Here is a 21,105-nt window from a genome sequence, read left to right on the forward strand (position 1 = left end):
TTTTCAGATCTGCAGAAATTGGATTGACCATCCTCAAGTGGTTCTACAGGTTCAGTTCCTAGGAGGGTTAAGTGAACCGGTTATTTCTTTTTCTTGTTGAAGGGTTATTGTACATAGTTATGGTGGTTTTTTGAGAGCCATTCTGCTTTGACATTGAGTAATACTGCCGGGATTGTAGGTGGCACCATCCTATTTGAGGCAGAGTTTTGTTTTGAAAACTTCTGTCTCCATCTGCTAGGGGGGCAAAACCCAGGAGTCTGGACTGATCCGTGGTACTACAGGAACGAAAATTATCAGGTAAGAAACTAATTTTCTTCTCTGCCTTTCAAAGAGCAGGTATAGCTTTGCGCAGGTGAAGTTATGTGCACACCTTAACCTTGAAAAGCAATGTAAAATCTGCAGGCAGAAAGTATCCACAGACTTTACCCGTCTGAAAATTACTTTCGGAGTGTGTAGCCTGTGAAGAAACACCTCAACCAGGACTAAGGCTCTACTGGGTAGTGGATGAGGAGATTTGCCCCTGCTACCGAAGCCATTGTAGTACTTGTCGCTCACAACTAGAGGGAATTTTAGGACAAGCTCTGATTATTCTAAAGACCACACCTGTCTCCCCTAATACACACTAGCCAACGCAATATTGACACGCTAAAAACGTTCTTCCAAACTGGACGCACTTTTTTTTAACGCGTTTTGGACACGCTAATCCCCTTATTGTATAAGGTGTTATGGGCAAGCTTCCAAAATGTGCGTCCAATTGCGGATTAACCTGTGCACAGTATTGCGTCGGCCTGAATCTACTTAGTACCTTGGCACATCCACCTTTTAGAGTCCCCAACATAGGAATTCTTCAAATTATGAGTCAGATATTGGTCTCTGCGACTCTGGGGGGACAGTTATGGTAAACTCCCTGAAAAGGCAAAAAAGCAGTTTGGAAGCCATTCAAATTTCATTTCTTTTGATTTACTTTAAGAGACAAAAAAAATCCCTCTGTAAATGTGCAGCAAGTTCTGATTTTACAAATGGTAAGGATGGTTTTGGAGAGAGAATTACTAAGGCATTGCATCAGAATTTCCTGTTTTCTCTTTAAGGCTTCCTCATGTTCCAAGATACGCCTGTTTCAGCTGGTTCAGCATTCAGCCAGACTAAGCAGCTGCTTTGCATGTATAAAACTGTAAATCACCTTGCTGGTGCAGGAGATCCTGTGAAATTGAAGGCCCGACTACTGCTTGGGAGCAGCAAAGCACAAAGCGCTGAGACACAGCACCTGGAATCCTCTTATCCTGACACTTACCAAATCACTTTTATCGTAAGAGGTAATGAGGCTTATGCATTACATTCAATGTACTCAAGCAGGATAGGAAAGCCTGCCAGAAACCTGCTATGACTGATAAGAGGGTCCATGGACTAATATGCAGCCTGGCGGCCATTGACCGTCACAGCTCCATGCAGTACTTGAGCTTGACCAGTAGGTGGCAGCAGAGTACCCTAATTCATGCTGCAGCCTTCAGGAGGTGATTTGTCCTTTCTGGCCACCAAGCACCATAGTCCAGGTGGTGCTGCAGGGGGTGGTCCTACAACTCCAGGGCACCATGCTATGGAACTGGCGGCCTGGGACGGGTGATAGTTCCTGCTCTAGTTATGTTCCCATCGTTTTTGCAGCTTTTTTTTTTTTTTTTTTTTGAGGGTAGCTTCCAAAGTGATTTCCGTGGGTAAAAGCGGGTGGTGGGGTATTTACCCACAGAAAAAGGCCCTTTAAAAATTGTCCAAGGGCCCTCAGCCAGGAAAAGATGGGCAGGGATTTCATTTTCAAATCTCCCGTGCCTGCTTGTCACTCGTTTAACATAACTACTCTACATCTGCAAGGTAATGAAAGCACTGGGGAATTTCCCCTTTGAAAGTCTGCTCACAGGCCCACGCTGAGCCTGGTCCCTTCTTATGAAATCTCTTGATTAAAATGCTTGTTGGGGGGGGGGGGGGGGGAAGGCAGTACAGAGACTGTGATGCATTTATTCACCCAACAAAATGAAATCACGCTTAGGCGTTATTGTGTCCCTGTTCGTACCCCGGATCAGTCCAGACAAGTGGGGTTTATGCATCCCTACCAGCAGATGGAGGCAGAGAACAAAACTTTGAGGCACTGCTACATATCCGAGAGTGACACCTGCAGTCCCTCAGTATTTCTCTGTCTCCAGCAGATGGGAGAGGTGGAAACCTGCAGTCTGGAGTTTAAAAGAAGAAGAAGAGTACGGAGATTCAGCTCCACGAGGTGTTAGGTTCCTTCGAGGGCCATCCCTGGGGTAGAGCGGGGTAGAGCAGGGGGGTTGGTGACCTGTCCTGACTTGACCCTTCTTGTCAGGAGGGGATTGATAGCCAGGGTTCCTGGTCCCCTTACCCCCTCTGGGCCCTTCATTCCGTGTCCCTGGCATCTTCAGTGCTCGGCCTCCAGAAGCAGGGAAATATTTCTGTTCCCGTTTTTTTTGGTCCCTTTTCTGGCCAGGCCTGTTTGTTTATTTTATTTATTTATTGTTTAAGAAAAGGACGACAGCAGTAGCGGCTGAGAGCAGGGCTGAGGCAGCAGTTAAGTCACTGTATGGCAAGAGGAAGTGGGCTGAATTACTTTTGTTGGTTGGGGCCAGGTGCTTGATATTTCAGCACTGCAGAGCGTCAGGGAGCGCTTATGTCAGCAGGTGCTATTTTTAGGCCTGACTACGTGTGAAGGCCCGACTGCGCTGGCAAGCCAACTCCCACGCAGCGCGGGCAAAGTTTGTCATGTCTGTTGGGGAGATACCCGTTCTGGAGAAGGATTTCAAGGGTGATGAGTCAGATGAAATGAGCCAAATCACTGTGAACCTGGAAGATGTCGTAGGGCTAGATTGACAAACTAAAGAGTAGCAAATTACCTGGACCAGATGGTATGCATCCCGGGATTCTGAAGGAACTAAAAAATGAAATTTAAGATCTATTAATTAAAATTTGTAACCTATCATTAAAATCATCCATTGTACTTGAAGACTGGAGGATGGCCAATATAACCCCAATATTTAAAAAGGGCTCCAGGGTGATCTGGAGAACTATACACCCGTGAGCCTGACTTCAGTGCTGGGAAACATAGTGGAAACTATTCTAAAGATCAAAATTACAGAGCATATAGAAAGACATGGTTTAATGGAACACAGTCAACATGGATTTACCCAAGGGAAATCTTGCCTCCCAAATATGCTCCATTTTTTTGAAAAGGTTAATAAACGTGGATAAAGGTGAACCTGTAGATGTAGTGTCTTTGGATTTTCAGAAGGCGTTTGACAAATTCCCTCATTTAGAGGCTTCTAAGAAAACTAAAAATCATGGGATAGGAGGTGATGACCTTTCATAGATTACAAACTGGTTAAAAGACAGGCAACAGAGAGTGGGATTAAATGGTCAATTTTATCAGTGGAAAAGGGTAAACAGTGGAGTGCCTCAGGAATCTGTACTTGGGCGGTACTTTTCAATATATTTATAAATGATCTGGAAAGGAATACGACGAATGAGGTTATCAAATTTGCAGATGATACAAAAGTAATCAGAGTAGTTAAATCACAAGCAGACTGTGATAAATTGCAGGAGGACCTTCCGAAGCTGGAAGATTGGGCATCCAAAGGCAGATGAAATTTAATGTGGACAAGTGCAAGATGTTGCATATGGGGAAAAATAACCCATGCTGTACTTCATGGTTAGGTTCCATGTTATGAGTTAGCAACCAAAAAAAAGATCTAGGCATCATAGTGGATAATACATTGACATCGTCGATTCATTGTGCTGCAGCAGTCAAAAAAGCAAACAGGGGGCGCGCTGACGTCACCGGCGGGAATGGTCGCATAGCCCGCGAGCTCCCGGCTTTATAATTTTGCGAGCGATCTAACCCACGCTATTCGCACCCAAGTTCCTGCCTTTTCTCGCGCCACCAGTAGTTTATCACCTAGAGATGGCTAATCTAAAGTCGGGTTGCAGCTTGAAACGTTTTTCCTACGCGAAATCGGGGCAGGGAGATTTGGAGTCAGCATCGGACATGGAGGCAGGCCCCGGCGCAGAAACCGTGGCGGAGCACCCGGTCCCAGAAGCCATCTCTGACCTGCCATCACGGGCGGAGATGAGAGAGTGGTTTATCGGGTTAAGGGCGGATATGAAGCAGCATAAGGCCGACCTGATGCAGCACATGGATGATCTGCGAGAGGACTTAGCCATGCTTGGCAATCGCGTGGGTGAGCTGGACACCAAGGTGGAGGGCCATGAGGATATGCTCCACAAAATGGCCGACGCACTGCACTCCAGCATGCAGGATCAGGCACGCTTGGCAGACAAAGTGGAGGACCTTGAGAACCGGTCCCGCCGCAACAACTTGCGCATCAGGGGTGTGCCTGAAGGGGACAATTATCTGAACTGTGAGTCTGTGGTGCAAAAAATATTTTGTTATATCATGAAGGAGCCTGATAGCGGGGAGGAGGGGCCCGAGGATGGGGGTCCAAGTTTCCACATCGAGCGTGTACATAGGACCTTGGGGCCTCAGACGACGGAAAAGCCTCGGGACATTTTGGTGTGCCTCCAGACCTTCAAAGAGAAGGAGAGGTTATATGCACGTTCCCGTACGCAGCGCGAGTGGGTCTGGGAAGGACACAAACTCAGCTTTTTCAATGACCTGGCGGCCACTACATTGCGCAAGCGTTTTGATTTTCGCCCGATCACCGGCATACTGAGGGACCGGAACATCAGATACAAATGGACCTTCCCTTTTGGCCTTCAGTTTGAGCATAAGGGAGCCGTATTCCGGGTTCGCACCTTGGAAGAGGCGTCTGAGGTCTTTGCTAAGCAACAGCTGCCTGCTCCTCCAGTTTCTGCGCCTGCCGCGCTTCGTGCGCCCACTATGCCGAAGACACCACGTTGGCAGCGAGTGGGAAACAAACGCAGGCTGGAAAGGCAGGGGCGGACACCGCCTGGAGCATGGAAGGTACCTGCAGCTGGCCCAACAGGCTGAAGGGACTGGAGACTCTCCTTATTCAATCAGAATTGCAGGTTCTGGGTGACATATCTTTTTGTACACTGTTTGGGTTACGTTAGCACTGTTTTCCTGTTTGTGGGTTGGATCGCTTTCAGATGGGCGTTTATTCTCTCTCTTTATAGCCGGGGAGTGGCCTTTCCTGCGGGTTACTAGGACCCCCGGTTTCTGGAGTTATCCCAATGGGGGATATATCGGGATTTGGAGGGAGGGGGAGGGAATTTTTTCATCCATGTGCTCAGGGGGTCCAGGCTGGGTGTTACTTTTCTGTTGGGAGGACCCGAGATGGAGATAGAGATTTCTCACAGTGGAGTGGCGTGCATCCCTTTATGAAGTCTGTCCCATGGCACTGAAAATATGGTCCCTAAATGTGAAGGGACTTAACACCCCAATGAAACGGCAGCTACTTTTTAGGGATCTTAAACGCCAAGGCGTGGATATTGCCCTCATCCAGGAGACGCACACTAGAAAACGCCATGAACACCTCTTGCAGTTCGCAGGGTATCCCCACGGTTATTTTGCAGCTAGTTCCCCCACTTCCAAATATGCTGGAGTGGGTATCCTCGTTGCCCGCTCTGTTATTTTTGAATATAAATCTCACTTAGCTGACCCTGAAGGCCGTTATATATTATTGAAAATGCAGCTGGATGGTCATTTATATACTATAATTAGCGTGTATGCCCCCACCGTGGACCAGCACCTCTTTTTTGCACAAATGGAGGCAGTCTTGGCCACGTATGCAGAGGGAATATTAATCTGGGGCGGGGACCACAATGTGGTGCGGAACCCTAGACTGGATTCCTCCGGTCCCCGAAGAGGGGGGACAGGGAAATCCACCGCCTCCTTGAAGACATTAATGCAAGGGTGGGGACTCCTGGACATATGGCGACAGAGGAATCCTACGGCCAGAACATATACGTTCTATTCTAACCCTCATAATACTTACTCTCGTCTGGATTACCTGTTGGTGGATAAGGGAATTCAGAATCAGGTGTTGGACACTGACATAGGGGATATCACATGGTCCGATCATGCACCCGTGTGGCTAACGGTAGGCCTGCGGGACCCTGAGCCGGGTTGTCGGTTTTGGCGCCTTAGAGATGAGTTGCTCCGAGATCCCGGCCATAGTGAGCAGTTGGCTGCGCATTTACGAGCCTATCTAGATTTGAATAAGGGGACGGTGAGCGATGCTGGGATTTACTGGGAGGGGTCCAAAGCGGTCATGAGAGGGCATTTGATAGCTCTCTCCACAGCATTGAGAAAACTTAGAGATGCAAAGCGCAGTGCCATCCTACAAGACATCGCCGTGTTGACTCGCGAGCATTCCCAACGCCAGACGCGTGCTACCCTTGCCCGCCTGCGGCTCAAGCGTACTGAGCTGCAATTACTGGACACGGAGCAGATAGCACATGCTATGCTTAGGGCCAAACAACGCTATTATGAAGGTAATAATAAGGCAGGGCGGTTTTTAGCACGAATGCTTAAACAGCGTAATTACGCGACTCTCATAGCCAAGATTAGGGACAAGCAAGGAGCCATGCTGACTGAGACTAAAGATATTCGTCGCTGTTTTACTAAGTTCTATGCCCAGTTATACAAGGCAGATGCCACTATTACGGCACCCAAAATAGACCAATACCTGGAGTCGATCTCCCTCCCTACTTTGACAAAGTCTCAACAAGGATATTTAGATGCACCCATACAATCTATAGAAGTCGAGGCGGCCATTGGGGATCTTAAGGCGGGAAAGTCCCCGGGCCTCGATGGATTCACCGGTAGTTATTACAAAAAGTTTATTACTCAGTTAGTGGGCCCCCTGACTGCCTTTTTTAATGGTATACGGGAGGGAGCCTCGCTACCGCTGCATTCTAATGTGGCGGGTATTACCGTCCTCCCAAAGCCTGGCCGGGACCCCACGCAGTGTGGATCGTATCGCCCTATCTCACTGCTTAATGTCGACTTAAAAATCCTGGCAAAGGTACTGGCCGCCAGGCTTAACACTGTTCTCCCTTTACTAGTGCACAGTGATCAGGTTGGTTTCATACCTCGTAGGATGGCCGCTGATAACGTCCGCAAGGTGATTGACGGGATCTGGTGGGCCAATACTGCAAAAGTCCCTATGGTATTAATGGCTATTGATGCCGAAAAGGCATTTGACCTGGTACACTGGGACTTTTTGTTTGCCACCCTGGAAAAAATGTCTTTTGGTCCGGGAATCTTGCGTTGGCTCCATTGTCTTTACCAGGACCCGGGTGCTAGAATCAAGATTAATGGACAGTATGGGGATCTCTTCACGGTCCATAGGGGAACGCGCCAGGGATGTCCTCTGTCGCCCTTATTGTTCGCCTTGTTCTTAGAACCATTGGCGACTAGGGTGCGTCTCTCCGCCTCTATTACGGGCATACCCATGCAGCCCTCTCCCATGAAGATTTCCCTATTCGCGGACGATGTCCTCCTTACACTAACCCACCCCCTGGCCTCTGTGGAGGGGGTGACGGAGGAGTTGCAGGAATATAGTGTGGTGTCTGGATTTAAAGTTAATTTGGACAAAACGGAAATTTTAAATATCACGGCTTCCTCGGCGGTAATGGGTGAGTTGGCCCGTCTATACCCCTTCCGGGTTTCCCATAAAGTATTAAAATATCTAGGGGTCCATTTGGGAGCGAAACCCTCTGACTTATTTAATCTTAATTATCCGCCGTTGCTCCACCGGATTAGACAAGATCTCCATCTCTGGGATAGGGGGCAATATTCTTGGCTGGGGAGGGTGGCTATAATTAAAATGAATGTTATCCCTCGATTTCTGTATTTCTTCCAAACCCTCCCTATTTTTATTTCCGCTGCAATACTCCGCTCTTGGCAGAAGATACTCTTCGACTTCATTTGGCGTAGGCGCCCTCCCAGGGTGTCGAGGCGTTTGCTGTTTCAACCTCGTGATAAAGGGGGACTTGGAGTCCCGAATTTGCTTTGGCTCTATGTTGCCGCCCAACTGAAGGCGATTCCCGACATCCACAGTCGTCGAACTCCTAAGCAATGGGCCACTTTTGAAGAGCAGGTTCTCGGAGGTCTACCATTGCCTGCTCTTATATGGCAGCCGAGATCCACTTGGCTCTCAATGGGATTAAAAACGGGGGCCCTGGACACTATGCTGCGTCTCTGGGGCCGTTGGAAGGTGAAATTGGCGGGCGATCGGTGTTACTACCATACAACTAGTCTCTATCACCACTTACAATTCCCAGCAGGTCGCCAGCATGGGGTGTTTCAAACATGGCGGAAGAAAGGGATACTTCGCATTGAACATTTACTTCAGGGTGAGGGTCTGATGACCTGGCCGGAAATACAAGATCGTTATCGATTGCCTCCTTCGGACTTTCTGGCCGGTAACCAGATCCTCCACTTTCTTCGCACACCCAGACTGTTGGACTCTATACGGAGGGGCAAGTCTCAATTTGAACAGCTCTGTGCAGCAGTTGATAAAACTAGTGGGATGATATCTAAGCTCTACGCCCTTCTCGCTGAGACTGATGGGACCCCCTTCCCGCATGTGGGCCATTGGGAGCGTGATTTGGGCCTGACTCTGGCTCCTAAAGAGTGGCGCTCTATCTATCAGCAAGCCCGTCAGTGCTCGGTCTCCGCCCTTCATCAGGAAAATTGTTATAAAATGATAACTCGCTGGTATATTACACCTCATCTGCTACATCGGCGTTATCCTTCCCTGGACGCTCAATGCTGGCGGGGCTGCGGCAACCCGGGGACTTTCTTTCATATATGGTGGCAATGCCCCAAGGTACGGGACTTGTGGACTGAGGTGGCAAAGTGGTTGGAGCAGCTTTTGGGAACCTCTGGACTATACAAGGCTAGTTTTATGCTCCTCCACCATCCACCTCTGCATCTCCGAAAGAAATACACTCCCTTTTGCAATCAAGTTTTTATTATAACCCGGTTGGCAATAGCACAAGTCTGGAAGTCAGCAGATGTTCCCTCGCTACAAGTTGTTCAACATAAGGTTCATCTTTCTTGTCAATTGGCGGCGATCACGGCGACTCTTCATGCGGACACCTCCAAGTTCCACTCTGCGTGGTCTCCTTACCTGCGTTGGGAGAAACAACAGATACAGCTTTCAGTTGGGATGGAGCCCTGAGTTTTGTGCAAATTTGGATTGATGTATGCCATTACTGCTCCTTTCTTTGACCACTGCTCTTACCTCCTTCTTGGTTTTCCTTCTTTTTTATTGTTATTGGATTTGGATTACTGTCTTCCCACGAGCACATGGATGTAGGGTGGGGGGGTGGGCTTCATTGGGGGGGGGGAAGGAATACGGCGCTGATATCTGACATGCCTATGTATCCTGTTTTCTACAGTTGTGCTGTTTTCCTTATGTTGTATTCTGAAACTTTCAATAAAAATTATTAGTAAAAAAAAAAAAAAAAAAAGCAAACAGAATGTTAGGAATTATTAGGAAGGGAATGGTGAATAAAACGGAAAATGTCATAATGCCTCTGTATCACTCCATGGTGAGACGCACCTTAAGTGCTGAGTACAGTTCTGGTCACTGCATCTCAAAAAAGATATAGTTGCGATGGAGAAGGTACAGAGAAGGGCAACCAAAATGATAAAGGGGATGGAACAGCTCCCCTATGAGGAAAGGCTGAAGAGGTTAGGGCTGTTCAGCTTGGAGAAGAGATGGCTGAGGGGGGATATGATAGAAGACTTTAAAATCATGAGATGTCTAGAACGGGTAGATATGAATCGGTTATTTACTCTTTTGGATAATAGAAGGACTAGGGTCAGTCCATGAAGTTAGCAAGTAGCACATTTAAAACTAATCTGAGAAAATTATTTTTCACTCAATGCACAATTAAGCTCTGGAATTTGTTGCCAGAGGATGTGGTTAGTACAATTAGGGGCAGATTTTCAAAGGCTACGTGTGTAACCTGAGAAAATCTGCCCCTGCGCGCGCTGAGCGTATTTTGCATAGGCCTGGCGGCGCGCGCAAGTCCCGGGGCTTTCAAAAGTGGGTGGGTCTGGGGGCATGTCCAGGGGCATGACAACAGTCCGGGGGCGTGTCTTGAGCTCTCCTCCGTTCCGGCCGTGCCGGCACGCACAAGATACACCTGCCTCTGGCAGGCGCAAGAAATAAAATAAGGTGGGGGAGGGGATTTAGGTAGGGCTGGGGGGTGGGTTAGATAGGGGAAGGTGGGAGGGCCGGAAAAAAAAGTTCCTCCAAGGCCGCTCCGATTTCCGTTGGAGGGAACGGGGACAGCCATCGGGGCTCCCTTCGGCAGCACACGCATGTTATAAAATCGGGCATAGATTTGTTCGCGCCGGGTTGCGCGAACAAGTCTATGCCAGCACATAAGTTTTAAAATCTGCCCCTTAGTGTAGCTAGGTTTTAAAAAGTTTGGATAAGTTCTTGGAGGAGAAGTCCATTAATGGCTATTAATCAAGTTTACTTAGGGAATAGCCACTGCTATTAATTGCATCAGTAGCACAGGATCTACTTAGTGTTTGGGTACTTGCCAGGTACTTGTAACCTGGATCGGCCACTGGTGGACCTTTGGTCTGACCCAGTATGGCAATTTCTTATGTTCTTATGCTCTTCTGGTCTTTCGCCCCCAGGTGGCAGGCTTTATATTAGCTCACCCCTTTCGCTCCTGTGGTTAGTTGAGGGTCAGTATTATTATGCAGCTCTCCTGGTCACTTTTATTATATATTTTGTGCTGCAGAAGTTTAACAAGTTGGTTTTGATAGATCCTGGGTTGTTTTTGTTTTTGTTTTTTTTAACTGGCAAGCACCTGCTGGTTGGACAGCTCAGAGCGCTGGTTCGCCTGCTTCTTGCGATATCGTCTCCAAGAACTTACCTTTTTTGGTGATTAGAATATTGCATTCATTCTTGAGTTATTTTGTTACTTAATCTGTCACCGGATCCTACGTGGGGTTTGGTATATCCTCTAAATGAAAAGGTCATAGCAGGATCATCTCAATTGTGCTGCAGTGAGCCTTATGTCACTGTTATGAGAGGCTGAAAGTATATATGTCGCAGGGCCCTAGTGGGACGCAGCACAGTGGGCGAGTCAGTGCTGCTGTGCAGGGCCTCTCATCAGGGATGGGCAGTGCTGGCACGAGCTAATGGTTGGGATTTGAAGTTTGCCAGTGTGAATTGATGCTAAATTTCAAAAATGAGATTCTACACCAAGTGTACACTACAACCCTATCACAAAATACTCGGTGTTATATATTTCGATCAAATATTCACTGATAATCAATCCAAATTTTAAATCCAAAAAGGATCTTTTTATTATTTTTTGAAAAATTTTTGTAGACGATGGGAATGGTTTCATACATTATATCCGGCAACCCCCTTGGTGCCTTTATCTCTTTAATCATAAACGCATCCACCAACCTCCATATTTCTTTTATTTTAATTTAAACCAATGATTAAAAAAATTTTTTTGATTTGAATCTCAGTGAAAATCGCTTTTCTTATATATATTCGTTGTTTGTTGCATTTTTCATTAACTTCTCTCTGTCCATTATATTCTTCGGTGCTCTGAACAAGCTTGTTCAGAGCACCGAAGAATATAATGGACAGAGAGTCTTTGAAGAAAGAACAAAGGATATGAATGAACCCTGATGAAGACATTTGTATGTCAAAACTTGCGCAAGTCGGGACTAATTCAGAAATTTATCTAAAGCTAAGTACAAACTAGTTATTGCTGACGGCTCATAACAAGTATTCAGTAGTACGTGGTAGAGAGAAAATTTAATGAAAAATGCAACAAACAACGAATATATATAAGAAAAGCGATTTTCACTGAGATTCAAATCAAAAATTTTTTTTTAATCATTGGTTTAAATTAAAATAAAAGAAATATGGAGGTTGGTGGATGCGTTTATGATTAAAGAGATAAAGGCACCAAGGGGGTTGCCGGATATAATGTATGAAACCATTCCCATCGTCTACAAAAATTTTTCAAAAAATAATAAAAAGATCCTTTTTGGATTTAAAATTTGGATTGATTATCAGTGAATATTTGATCGAAATATATAACACCGAGTATTTTGTGATAGGGTTGTAGTGTGAATTGATGAGCACAGGGGTGCCAGTCTGAATGCGGGAAGGTGCACTTCCCTACACATGCACCCCGACTACATAGAAAGCCTGGGACTCTTTTTTGAGCACGGGGCTGGGGTCAGGCACCCCACACACCCACCTCTTAAAACATAGATGTATTGTGCAACTGGATGATTAACTATCAAAACAGCAAATACAGATATCCTAGTTATGGGAACACAAAGGCCATGACAGCAACATAGGTCGGCTGCAAATTTTGCTTTGCTGCAGCGTATTAGTACTTGACAGCGATACGCACTCAAGACATCGTTCCTTATACGAACAATTATTTCCTGTAAACCTACAGGATGCCGTGCCGGGCAGCTCATCTTATTGGTGTGATAGCCGGGGCTACCCTGGGCTGTAGTGCCGCGGAGCAGCAGGCTCATCTTTGGCCTCGCTCTCTGATGGGAAGACGGCCGCCATTGCTGTGGCAAACGCCACTGGCCACAGAGAGGCACCCAGGGATGGTTTCAGAAGAGACGGGTAGATGTGAATCGGTTATTTACTCTTTCGGATAGTAGAAAGACTAGGGGGGTACTCCATGAAGTTAGCATGTGGCACATTTAAAACTAATCGGAGAAAGTTCTTTCTTACTCAACTCACAATTAAACTCTGGAATTTGTTGCCAGAGGATGTGGTTAGTGCAGTTAGCGTAGCTGTGTTTAAAAAAGGATTGGATAAGTTCTTGGAGGAGAAGTCCATTACCTGCTATTAATTAAGTTGACTTAGAAAATAACCACTGCTATTACTAGCAACGGTAACATGGAATAGACTTAGTTTTTGGGTAATTGCCAGGTTCTTTTGGCCTGGATTGGCCACTGTTGGAAACAGGATGCTGGGCTTGATGGACCCTTGGTCTGACCCAGTATGGCATGTTCTTATGAGACTGCCCTCTAGTTCTGGGGTCTTCCTGGGTAGGGGGGAGGCTGTAAATGATGAGAGAAAAATGGAGTGGAAGCAGGGAATGGCAATTGACCCAGGACATAATCGTGCCTGTGTTTTCAGAATCTGCAGTGGACGTGGCGCGAGTTATAGATGCGGACGTTGACAAGCTGGAGTGCGAGATCAGTCATTACTACACCCAGAACACCCAGGTGCTGTGGCCGGGGATCCATCCTGCAAGCGACGGAGAAGACGCATGGTTTACCGCCACCGTAAGACACACGGAAGGCGTCTTCATCGTAAGAGTTATCTTCTTTCAGTTTCAAAGTGGCTTTGGTGAGAAAGAAAGCCCCGGAAGTATATTTGGGCCCGGTTCAGAGACGCTGCACCTGTCAGGTAAGAAGGGATCTAGCACAGTAATTGAGGACTGCATCACAGCGTGCCTTAGACAGGAGGGCAGCTGTTCTTTCTGCAGTGATGGAGAATAGCCAGAGGAGTCTATATACTTCTAAATTGTTCCCATTTTAAAATTTTTGGGGGAAAAAAAGCAGTTCATATTTTATCAGTTGACCAACAGCCATTGCACCTCCTCTCCCTGTTTAAGTTCCTGATCATAGACTGTGGGGGAGGGGATGTGGCAGAATCAATCTCTGCTACGGCTTTGGCACCACGAACCTCCCTTCACAACTACCCAGGAGGGGGGTAGGTTTCCCCTCATTTTATAATTCCCACCCCGCCAGTGACAGATTTAGGATTCCTGAACATCCCCAGATCAGTCCAGACAAGTGGGGTTTATGCATCCCTACCAGCAGATGGAGGCAGAGAGCTAAACATTTTGAGGCACTGCTACATAACAGAGAGTGCCGCCTGCAGTCCCTCACTATTCCTCTGTCTCCAGCAGAGAACACAACCTTGAGGCACTGCTACATAACAGAGAGTGCCGCCTGCAGTCCCTCACTATTCCTCTGTCTCCAGCAGAGAACACAACCTTGAGGCACTGCTACATAACAGAGAGTGCCGCATGCAGTCCCTCACTATTCCTGTGCCTCCAGCAGAGAACACAACCTTGAGGCACTGCTACATAACAGAGAGTGCCGCCTGCAGTCCCTCACTATTCCTCTGTCTCCAGCAGAGAACACAACCTTGAGGCACTGCTACATAACAGAGAGTGCCGCATGCAGTCCCTCACTATTCCTCTGTCTCCAGCAGAGAACACAACCTTGAGGCACTGCTACATAACAGAGAGTGCCGTCTGCAGTCCCTCACTATTCCTCTGTCTCCAGCAGAGAACACAACCTTGAGGCACTGCTACATAACAGAGAGTGCCGCCTGCAGTCCCTCACTATTCCTCTGTCTCCAGCAGAGAACACAACCTTGAGGCACTGCTACATAACAGAGAGTGCCGCATGCAGTCCCTCACTATTCCTCTGCCTCCAGCAGAGAACACAACCTTGAGGCACTGCTACATAACAGAGAGTGCCGCCTGCAGTCCCTCACTGGTCCTCTGTCTCCAGCAGGTGGTAGAAGTGCATCCTTGCAGTGCTGACTGGTTTGGTGTTGGAGACTCGAAAGTGCTCCCCGAGGTGGCAGGTTCCATGCTTTGGGCCATCCCTCGGGTCGAGCCGGGTGAACGGGGGTGAGACCCGGGGGACTGGCTCCCTCTCGGTGACCTGAGAACCCCCCTCCTAGCTGCTGCTGACTCGCTCAGGAAAGTATCCCCTATGGGGCTCTTTTTTTTTGGCTCTTCGGTGTCTGGTATTTGGGCAGAAAAGTTTTTTTTTTTTGTGTTTAAAAAAAAAAAAAAAAAAGAGAAAAAGAAGAATTTCTCATCTTCAGGAGCAGCGAGGCTCAGCGGGACAGTCGGCCTGCACGGCAGTGTCTCAAGCGGGCAGGCCCTGCGTTCCTGGGCCGTGTCGGGGAGGGAGCAGAGTGTTTTGCCGGCGGAGGACGGTGTGGTTTTCCCCTGGGGGGGGGGGGACGGACGGCGGGACACTGGCCAGTTCTCGACGTGCCGACCTGCGCCGCCTTCAGTGAGGTTGTTTTTGGCGCATGCGCCTCTCCTCTCCTCTGCCGCTTCTCCCGCGAGCCTGCAGTTTTAGTACGGCAGTGTCTCGGGCAGCCTCCAGGCCACCTGGGCCAGCCATTCTGGAATGGGTTTTTCCCGCGGGGGCGGCAGGATGGCGGACAAGCTGCGCGTTGCTGCTTGCAAAGCTTGTTGGAGTGTCATCTGCCTACCTAAACCCCCTCTCCCTTCGTACTACTTGTGCTTTGGGAGGAGAGGGATCCTCTTCTAAGCCTCAGAAGCCCAAGAAGGCTTCTCGGTCCTCAGGGGCACTGGCAGGGCCCAAGGTGAGGGTCTCCATGCCTGAGACCTCTGAAGGGGCTGCGGACTTCACCGCTGCCGCTGAAGGGGCTTCAGCCGATGGCCCTCCCCCCCTTCTCCTGTACTCCAGGGTGTTGAGCAGGGGGATGATGGAGGCTCTAGCTCGACCTCCAGTGAGGCTGAGGACATGCTTCTGGGTCCTGGGGGGTTTTCTCCCAAATTCGTCGTCCTACTACATGAGGCCTTCTTGGCTAAGAAGGCAGCTAAGCGCAGACCCAGGGACACAGGCTTGGGTTCCTCTAAGAGGCCTCTCTGCTCCTCAGTGGTCTCTCTAAAGATGCGGGGGCCTGGATGTCCGGAAGTGGACAGGGAGGATGGGATGGACTCAGAAGATCCGCAGGGAGAGGGGGACTCCTCTCCATTCGTGGTCCCAAATGAGCCAGATGGAGATCTCACCCCCAGTCCGGACACCAGTAAAGATGATCAGACCCTCCCTGAAGGTGCCAGGCCTGACTGAGATGACTCCCGGGTGGTCCATCTATTTAAGAGGGAAGAGCTGAGACCTCTTATTCCCCAAGTTTTGGAGGAACTGGGAGTGAAGCTGGCTCAGAAAGAGTCAGATAGCGAGGGAGTTAATTCGGTACTGAGAGGCCCGCCAAGCGAATTTCCTATTCCAAAGAAGATTCAAAAGCTGATTAGCTGGGAGTGGGATACCCCAGAGGTGGGATTGAAAGTGGGAAGGGCGATGATGAAGCTCTACCCCCTGTTGGAGGAGCATCCACCTTAGGAGCCTTAAGACTCCTAAGGTGGATGCTGCTGTCTCAGTGGTGACCAAGAAGACCACAATTCCGATGGCAGGGGCTGCCACTCTGAAGGATGCGCAGGATCGCTAGCTGGAGATTTGAGGTCTTCGCATTGGGGTTCCTTGCTGCGGTTTGTGCTAGTATGATGCAGCGTGCCTGTTTATGTTGGATCCAGAAGCTCAGGAACCAGCGGCTTTGGGTGTACTCTCCCCTGTTCAGGTAGCCCGTCTGGAGACAGGGGTGACCTAGGTGGCGGACGCTTTGTATGATTTAGTGCGCACAGTGGCTTGCAGTATGGTTTTGGCGGTAGCCTTTTGTGGCTGTCCAATGGGTCAGCGGACATATGGTCCAAGTCCCAATTATGTCACCTTCTTTTTAAAGGGGGACTTCTCTTCGGGGAGGATCTGGATCAACTTATGAAATCCTTGGTGGGGACTAAGGGCAATAAATTGTCAGAAGACAGGAAGAATTTTAAAAAGTCTTTATCTGGCCACTCTTGTTTTCGGGAGTCGAGGCGTTTTTCGTTCCGGAAGAGGGGCAGCTTCCTCGGGATCTAAGCAGCCGGCCAGCTGCCAGCAGTCATTTCAATCTTCCAGACGACCCTCCAGGTGCGGCTCTGGCCAGGTGGTCAGAGGCAGTAAGCCAACCCAATGAGATCCAGCCCACCCACTCCTCTCCAGTAGCGGTCGGGGACCACCTGTCCCATTTTTACGAGGAGTGGGTGAAGATTACATTCCTGTCTGGAATTGCGCTATATTTCCCGCAGCAAATGAGAGGCCGTGGAATGACCCCTGCAGAGATTGTTAAGCCTGGAGGCTATTCTCCCAGTGCCAAAGCAGGGGCAAGGATGGTACTCCATCTACTTCATGGTTCTGAAGAAGGAGGGAACCTTCTGTCCCATCCTGTTCACTTCTGGAGATCCAAGAGCTTGAAGGTCCCACGTTTCCAGATGAAGACACTGCATGGTGATTGTGGCAGTCCGCAAGGGGGAATTTCTGGCGTCATTGGATCTCACCGAGGCCTACTTGCACATCCCCATACGGCAGGGTCATCAGAGGTTTCTGCAGTTCAAGGTGCTGGGGCGGCACTTCCAGTTCCAGGCTCTTCCATTCGGACTCGCCACAGTTCCGCGAACCTTCACCAAGGTGATGGTAGTGGTAGCAGCAGCCTTAAGGAATGGCTCATCTGGGGCAAGACACAGGAGGAGTGTGTTCGGGCAGTGGACCGTGTTCTCCAGATGTTACACTCTCTCATATGGGTGATCAATCTGGCGAAGAGTCAGCTGGCGCCCTCGCAATCTCTGGAGTACCTGGGGGCTTGCTTCGATACCTAATCTGGCCAGGTGTTCCTGATGACAGACAGTTTGACCAAGTTGATTCATCAGGTTGAGTGGCTGTTACTCCTGCGAGTTCTGAAGGTCTGGGATTACTTACAGGTCCTAAGCTCCATGGCCTTGATGTTGGAGCTGGTCCCATGAGCTTTTGCCCACCTGCGTCCGCTGCAGAGATTCCTGTTGTCCCGCTGGGAAACAGCGTCAGAGCAATACCACTTTTCACTGCCGCTAGGGAAGGAAGCCAGAGCCAGCCTATCGTGGTGGCTATCCCGGCCCCATTTGGAGAAGAGAATGAGTTTCGACATCCTGGATTGGATGGTGGTGGCCACGGATGCCAGTCTCAGGGGCTTGGGAGTGGTGTGCCTGGGTTGCTCGGCTCAGGGACTTTGGTCCATGAAGGAGAAGTCCTGGTCAATCAACTGCTTGGAGATAAGGGCCATGCGTAGAGCCTTGTAAGAATTTCTGCCGATGGTGCAAGGTTGCATGGTTCGGGTGTTCTTGGACAGTGCAACGACAGAGGCATACATCAACCGTCAAGGCGGCACCAGGAGTCAAGCGGTGGCTCAGGAAGCTCAATTGCTGTTTGTGTGTGCAGAACAACACCTGGAAGGGATCGCAGCTTCCCACGTTGCTGGAGTAGACAATGTGCAAGTGGATTTCCTCAGCTGTCAGCAGCTGGATCCAGGGGAGTGGGAGCTGTCCCTGGAAGCCTGGAACCTCATTTGTGCCCGGTGGGGGATTCCTCAACTGGACCTCATGGTGACGCGGCTCAATGCAAAGACTGCTCAATTCTTCAGTCGCAGAAGGGACATCGGTTCAGTGGATCTCGATGCTCTGGTGTGCCTGTGGTTGAAGGGGATCCTTCTTTATGTCTTCCCACTGTGGCCCTTCATAGGGTGCATACTATGGCGCATAGACACCCATCCCAGATCTATGGTTCTGGTGGCTTCTGAGTGGCCGCGGTTCGCGGATTTGGTTCATCTGACCGTTGATGGACCCCTTCGCCTAGCTCATCTGTGGGGGCTGTTACATCAAGGTCCCATCTTCTCGGATCGGGAGGATCACTTTTGTCTCATGGCCTGGCTTTTGAGAGGCAGTGGTTACGACTGAAGGGCTATTCTGAGTATGTCATTACTACCCTTTTTCAGGCCAGGTGTCCAGCGACCTCCAAGGTGTATGTCAGAGTTGGAAGGTGTTTGAGACCTGGTGTGGTCAGCAACGAGTAGATCCGCTGGTGTCCTCTGTTCCACATATTTTGTCCTTTCTGCAGCAGAGCTTATCAAAGGGTTTGGCTTATAGTTTGCTAAGAGTTCAAATGTTGGCCCTCAGTTGTCTTAGGGGTAAGGTTCAGGGCAGGCCGTTGACCACTAATCCTGATGTCGTCTGTTTCCTGAAAGGGGTAAAGCATTTGAAGCCTCCAGTTTGGAAGGTGTGTCCTGACTGGAATCTCAATCTGATGTTGTGGGTCCTCTGTGAGGCCCCCTTTGAAATTTTGGGTCAAGCATCTTTGAAAGTCCTTACCTTGAAGACCATCTTTTTGGCCATTTGCTCAGCCAGGCGGATCTCCGAATTGCAAGCCCTTTCTTGCCTTGATCCTTTCCTGCGGATGTCCTCAGACAAGGCATCTCTACGGACGGTGCCTTTGTTCCTTCCCAAGGTGGTCTCTGCCTTTCATGTGAATGATACGGTGGAGTTGCTGGGGTTTCTGAACTGGGATCGAGATTCCTCTATGGGTAGAGATCTCCATCTCTTGGATGTACGTCGTGCCCTGTTGCGATATTTGAAGGTCACCAATTCTTTCCAGCGATCAATCATCTCTTTGTTTTATTCGGTGGACCTAAGAAGGGAGAGAAAGCATCTAAGGCTTCTTTAGCCTGCTGGTTGACGGAAACTATTTCCTTGGCCTATGTTTCTAAGGGCTGCGCGGTGCCAGTGGGTCTTAAAGCTCATTCTATGCACGCACTAGCAGCATCATGGGCCAAGTGTCAGTTGGTCTCACCTCAGGAGATGTGTAGGGCCGCGGTGTGGTCCTCTCTGCATACTTTCGCTAAGCATTACTGTTTGGATGTGAGCGCACCAGAGGCAGCTGCCTTTGGTGAGAGTGTGCTGAGAGTGGGTCTTTCGGGTTCCCGCCCGGTTTAGGGGTGCTTTGGTACATCCCACTTGTCTGGACTGATCTGGGTATGTTCAGGAAAGGGAAATTTTGGTTCTTACCTGCTAATTTCCATTCCTGTAATACCACAGATCAGTCCAGAGGCCCGCCCTGTTGGCACTTCCGAAAGACTGACTGTCCTGTTATTCGCTTGAATGCGTTCCAAAGAGTTATTTCAATAGAACGTACTAGTACTTTCAAGCTCAGCAGTTGCTAAGAGTTGTTAACAGTTTTTTCCAGGGTTTCCAACCCTGGGGTTTTTCGTTCGCCTTATTTTAGGGGAATGTGTTTGGTTTTTTTTGGTTCGCATCTTGGCTTGGGTACCAGTCAATACCGAGGGTCCGCAGGTGGCACTCTCGGTTAAGTAGCAGTGCCTCAAGGTTTCCTTCTCTGCCTCCATCTGCTGGTAGGAATGCATAAACCCACTTGTCTGGACTGAGCTGTGGTATTACAGGAATGGAAATTAGCAGGTAAGAACCAATTTCCCTTTCTGCCATCCCTAGGCACTGTTTGGTGCTTTTCATTTATTTTTTTTATATATATAAAGCCTGTCTTTCCTGATATTTCAAAGTGGATCACATTCGGGTACTGTAGGTATTTCGCTGTCCACAGAAGGCTCACAAACTAAGAGCGGCATTTATGAAACAGTTTTTCCATAGACACAGAATGGGAGAAAAGCCTTAGTAAATCAGGCCCTGATTGTACCTGTGGAATTGGAGGGTAAAGGGACTTACCCAAGGTCACAAGGCACATCGGTGGGATTTGAATTCTGGCTTCCTTGATTCACAGTCCCGCTGCTGTAACCATTAGACTACTCTTCCAGTTCTGCCCTGCTTCCCCTGAGATTGGACAACAGGTATTAGAAGGTCTAAGGCCGGGGTGGGCAAGTCCGGTCCTCGAGGGCTGCAAACCAGTCGGGTTTTCAGGATACCCCTAATGAATATGCATGAAATAGATTTTCATACAACTGAGGCAGTGTGTATGCAGGTCTCTCTCATGCATATTCATTAAGGATATCCTGAAAACCCGACTGGTTTGCAGCCCTCGAGGACCGGAATTGCCCACCCCTCGGCTAAGGCATAGCCCCACAGCTCACGGGGTAGATTTTGCGTCACCCTTAAGCAGTTGTGGTCATTGCTCAAGGGTGACACCTAGTGGCCAGATTCAGTACCCATAATTGCAGGGTTCTAGAGGTCCCCGGCCTAGGCAATGAGCAGATGATACATTGGGTGGGGATATGTAAAGCAGGTAAAAAAAAACAAAACAATGTAGACTCCTGGCACCAGATCCTAGCCCTAGGTCTGACTGAGCAGGGATATAGATGAACAGGAGGGAACTTCTGAGATATTCCCCCCTCCCTTAGAATCATTATAAATGGCAGCATTTTAGGCAGATGGTTTCCTCTCTTAGCTACGGTTGCCACCTGTCTCCAATATTATACCTGGAGTTGTACTTCAGCTTTT

General features: G+C 48.8%; 1 protein-coding gene across 3 annotated transcripts in view; it reads left to right on the plus strand.

Moving 5' to 3' along the window:
• The window catches only part of LOC115097044 (tapasin-related protein-like), a 49,773-nt gene that overhangs the window by 10,133 nt on the left and 18,535 nt on the right, over window positions 1-21,105 (plus strand). For all 3 annotated transcript variants that reach the window (XM_029612464.1, XM_029612465.1, XM_029612463.1), the window contains exons 2-3: window positions 1,089-1,313; window positions 13,155-13,427. In XM_029612464.1, coding sequence (XP_029468324.1) covers window positions 1,089-1,313; window positions 13,155-13,427 — 498 coding nt within the window. The remainder of the gene's footprint in view (window positions 1-1,088; window positions 1,314-13,154; window positions 13,428-21,105) is intronic.

Source organism: Rhinatrema bivittatum, chromosome 8 (genome assembly GCF_901001135.1).
Source record: "Rhinatrema bivittatum chromosome 8, aRhiBiv1.1, whole genome shotgun sequence".
Lineage (NCBI taxonomy): Eukaryota > Metazoa > Chordata > Amphibia > Gymnophiona > Rhinatrematidae > Rhinatrema > Rhinatrema bivittatum.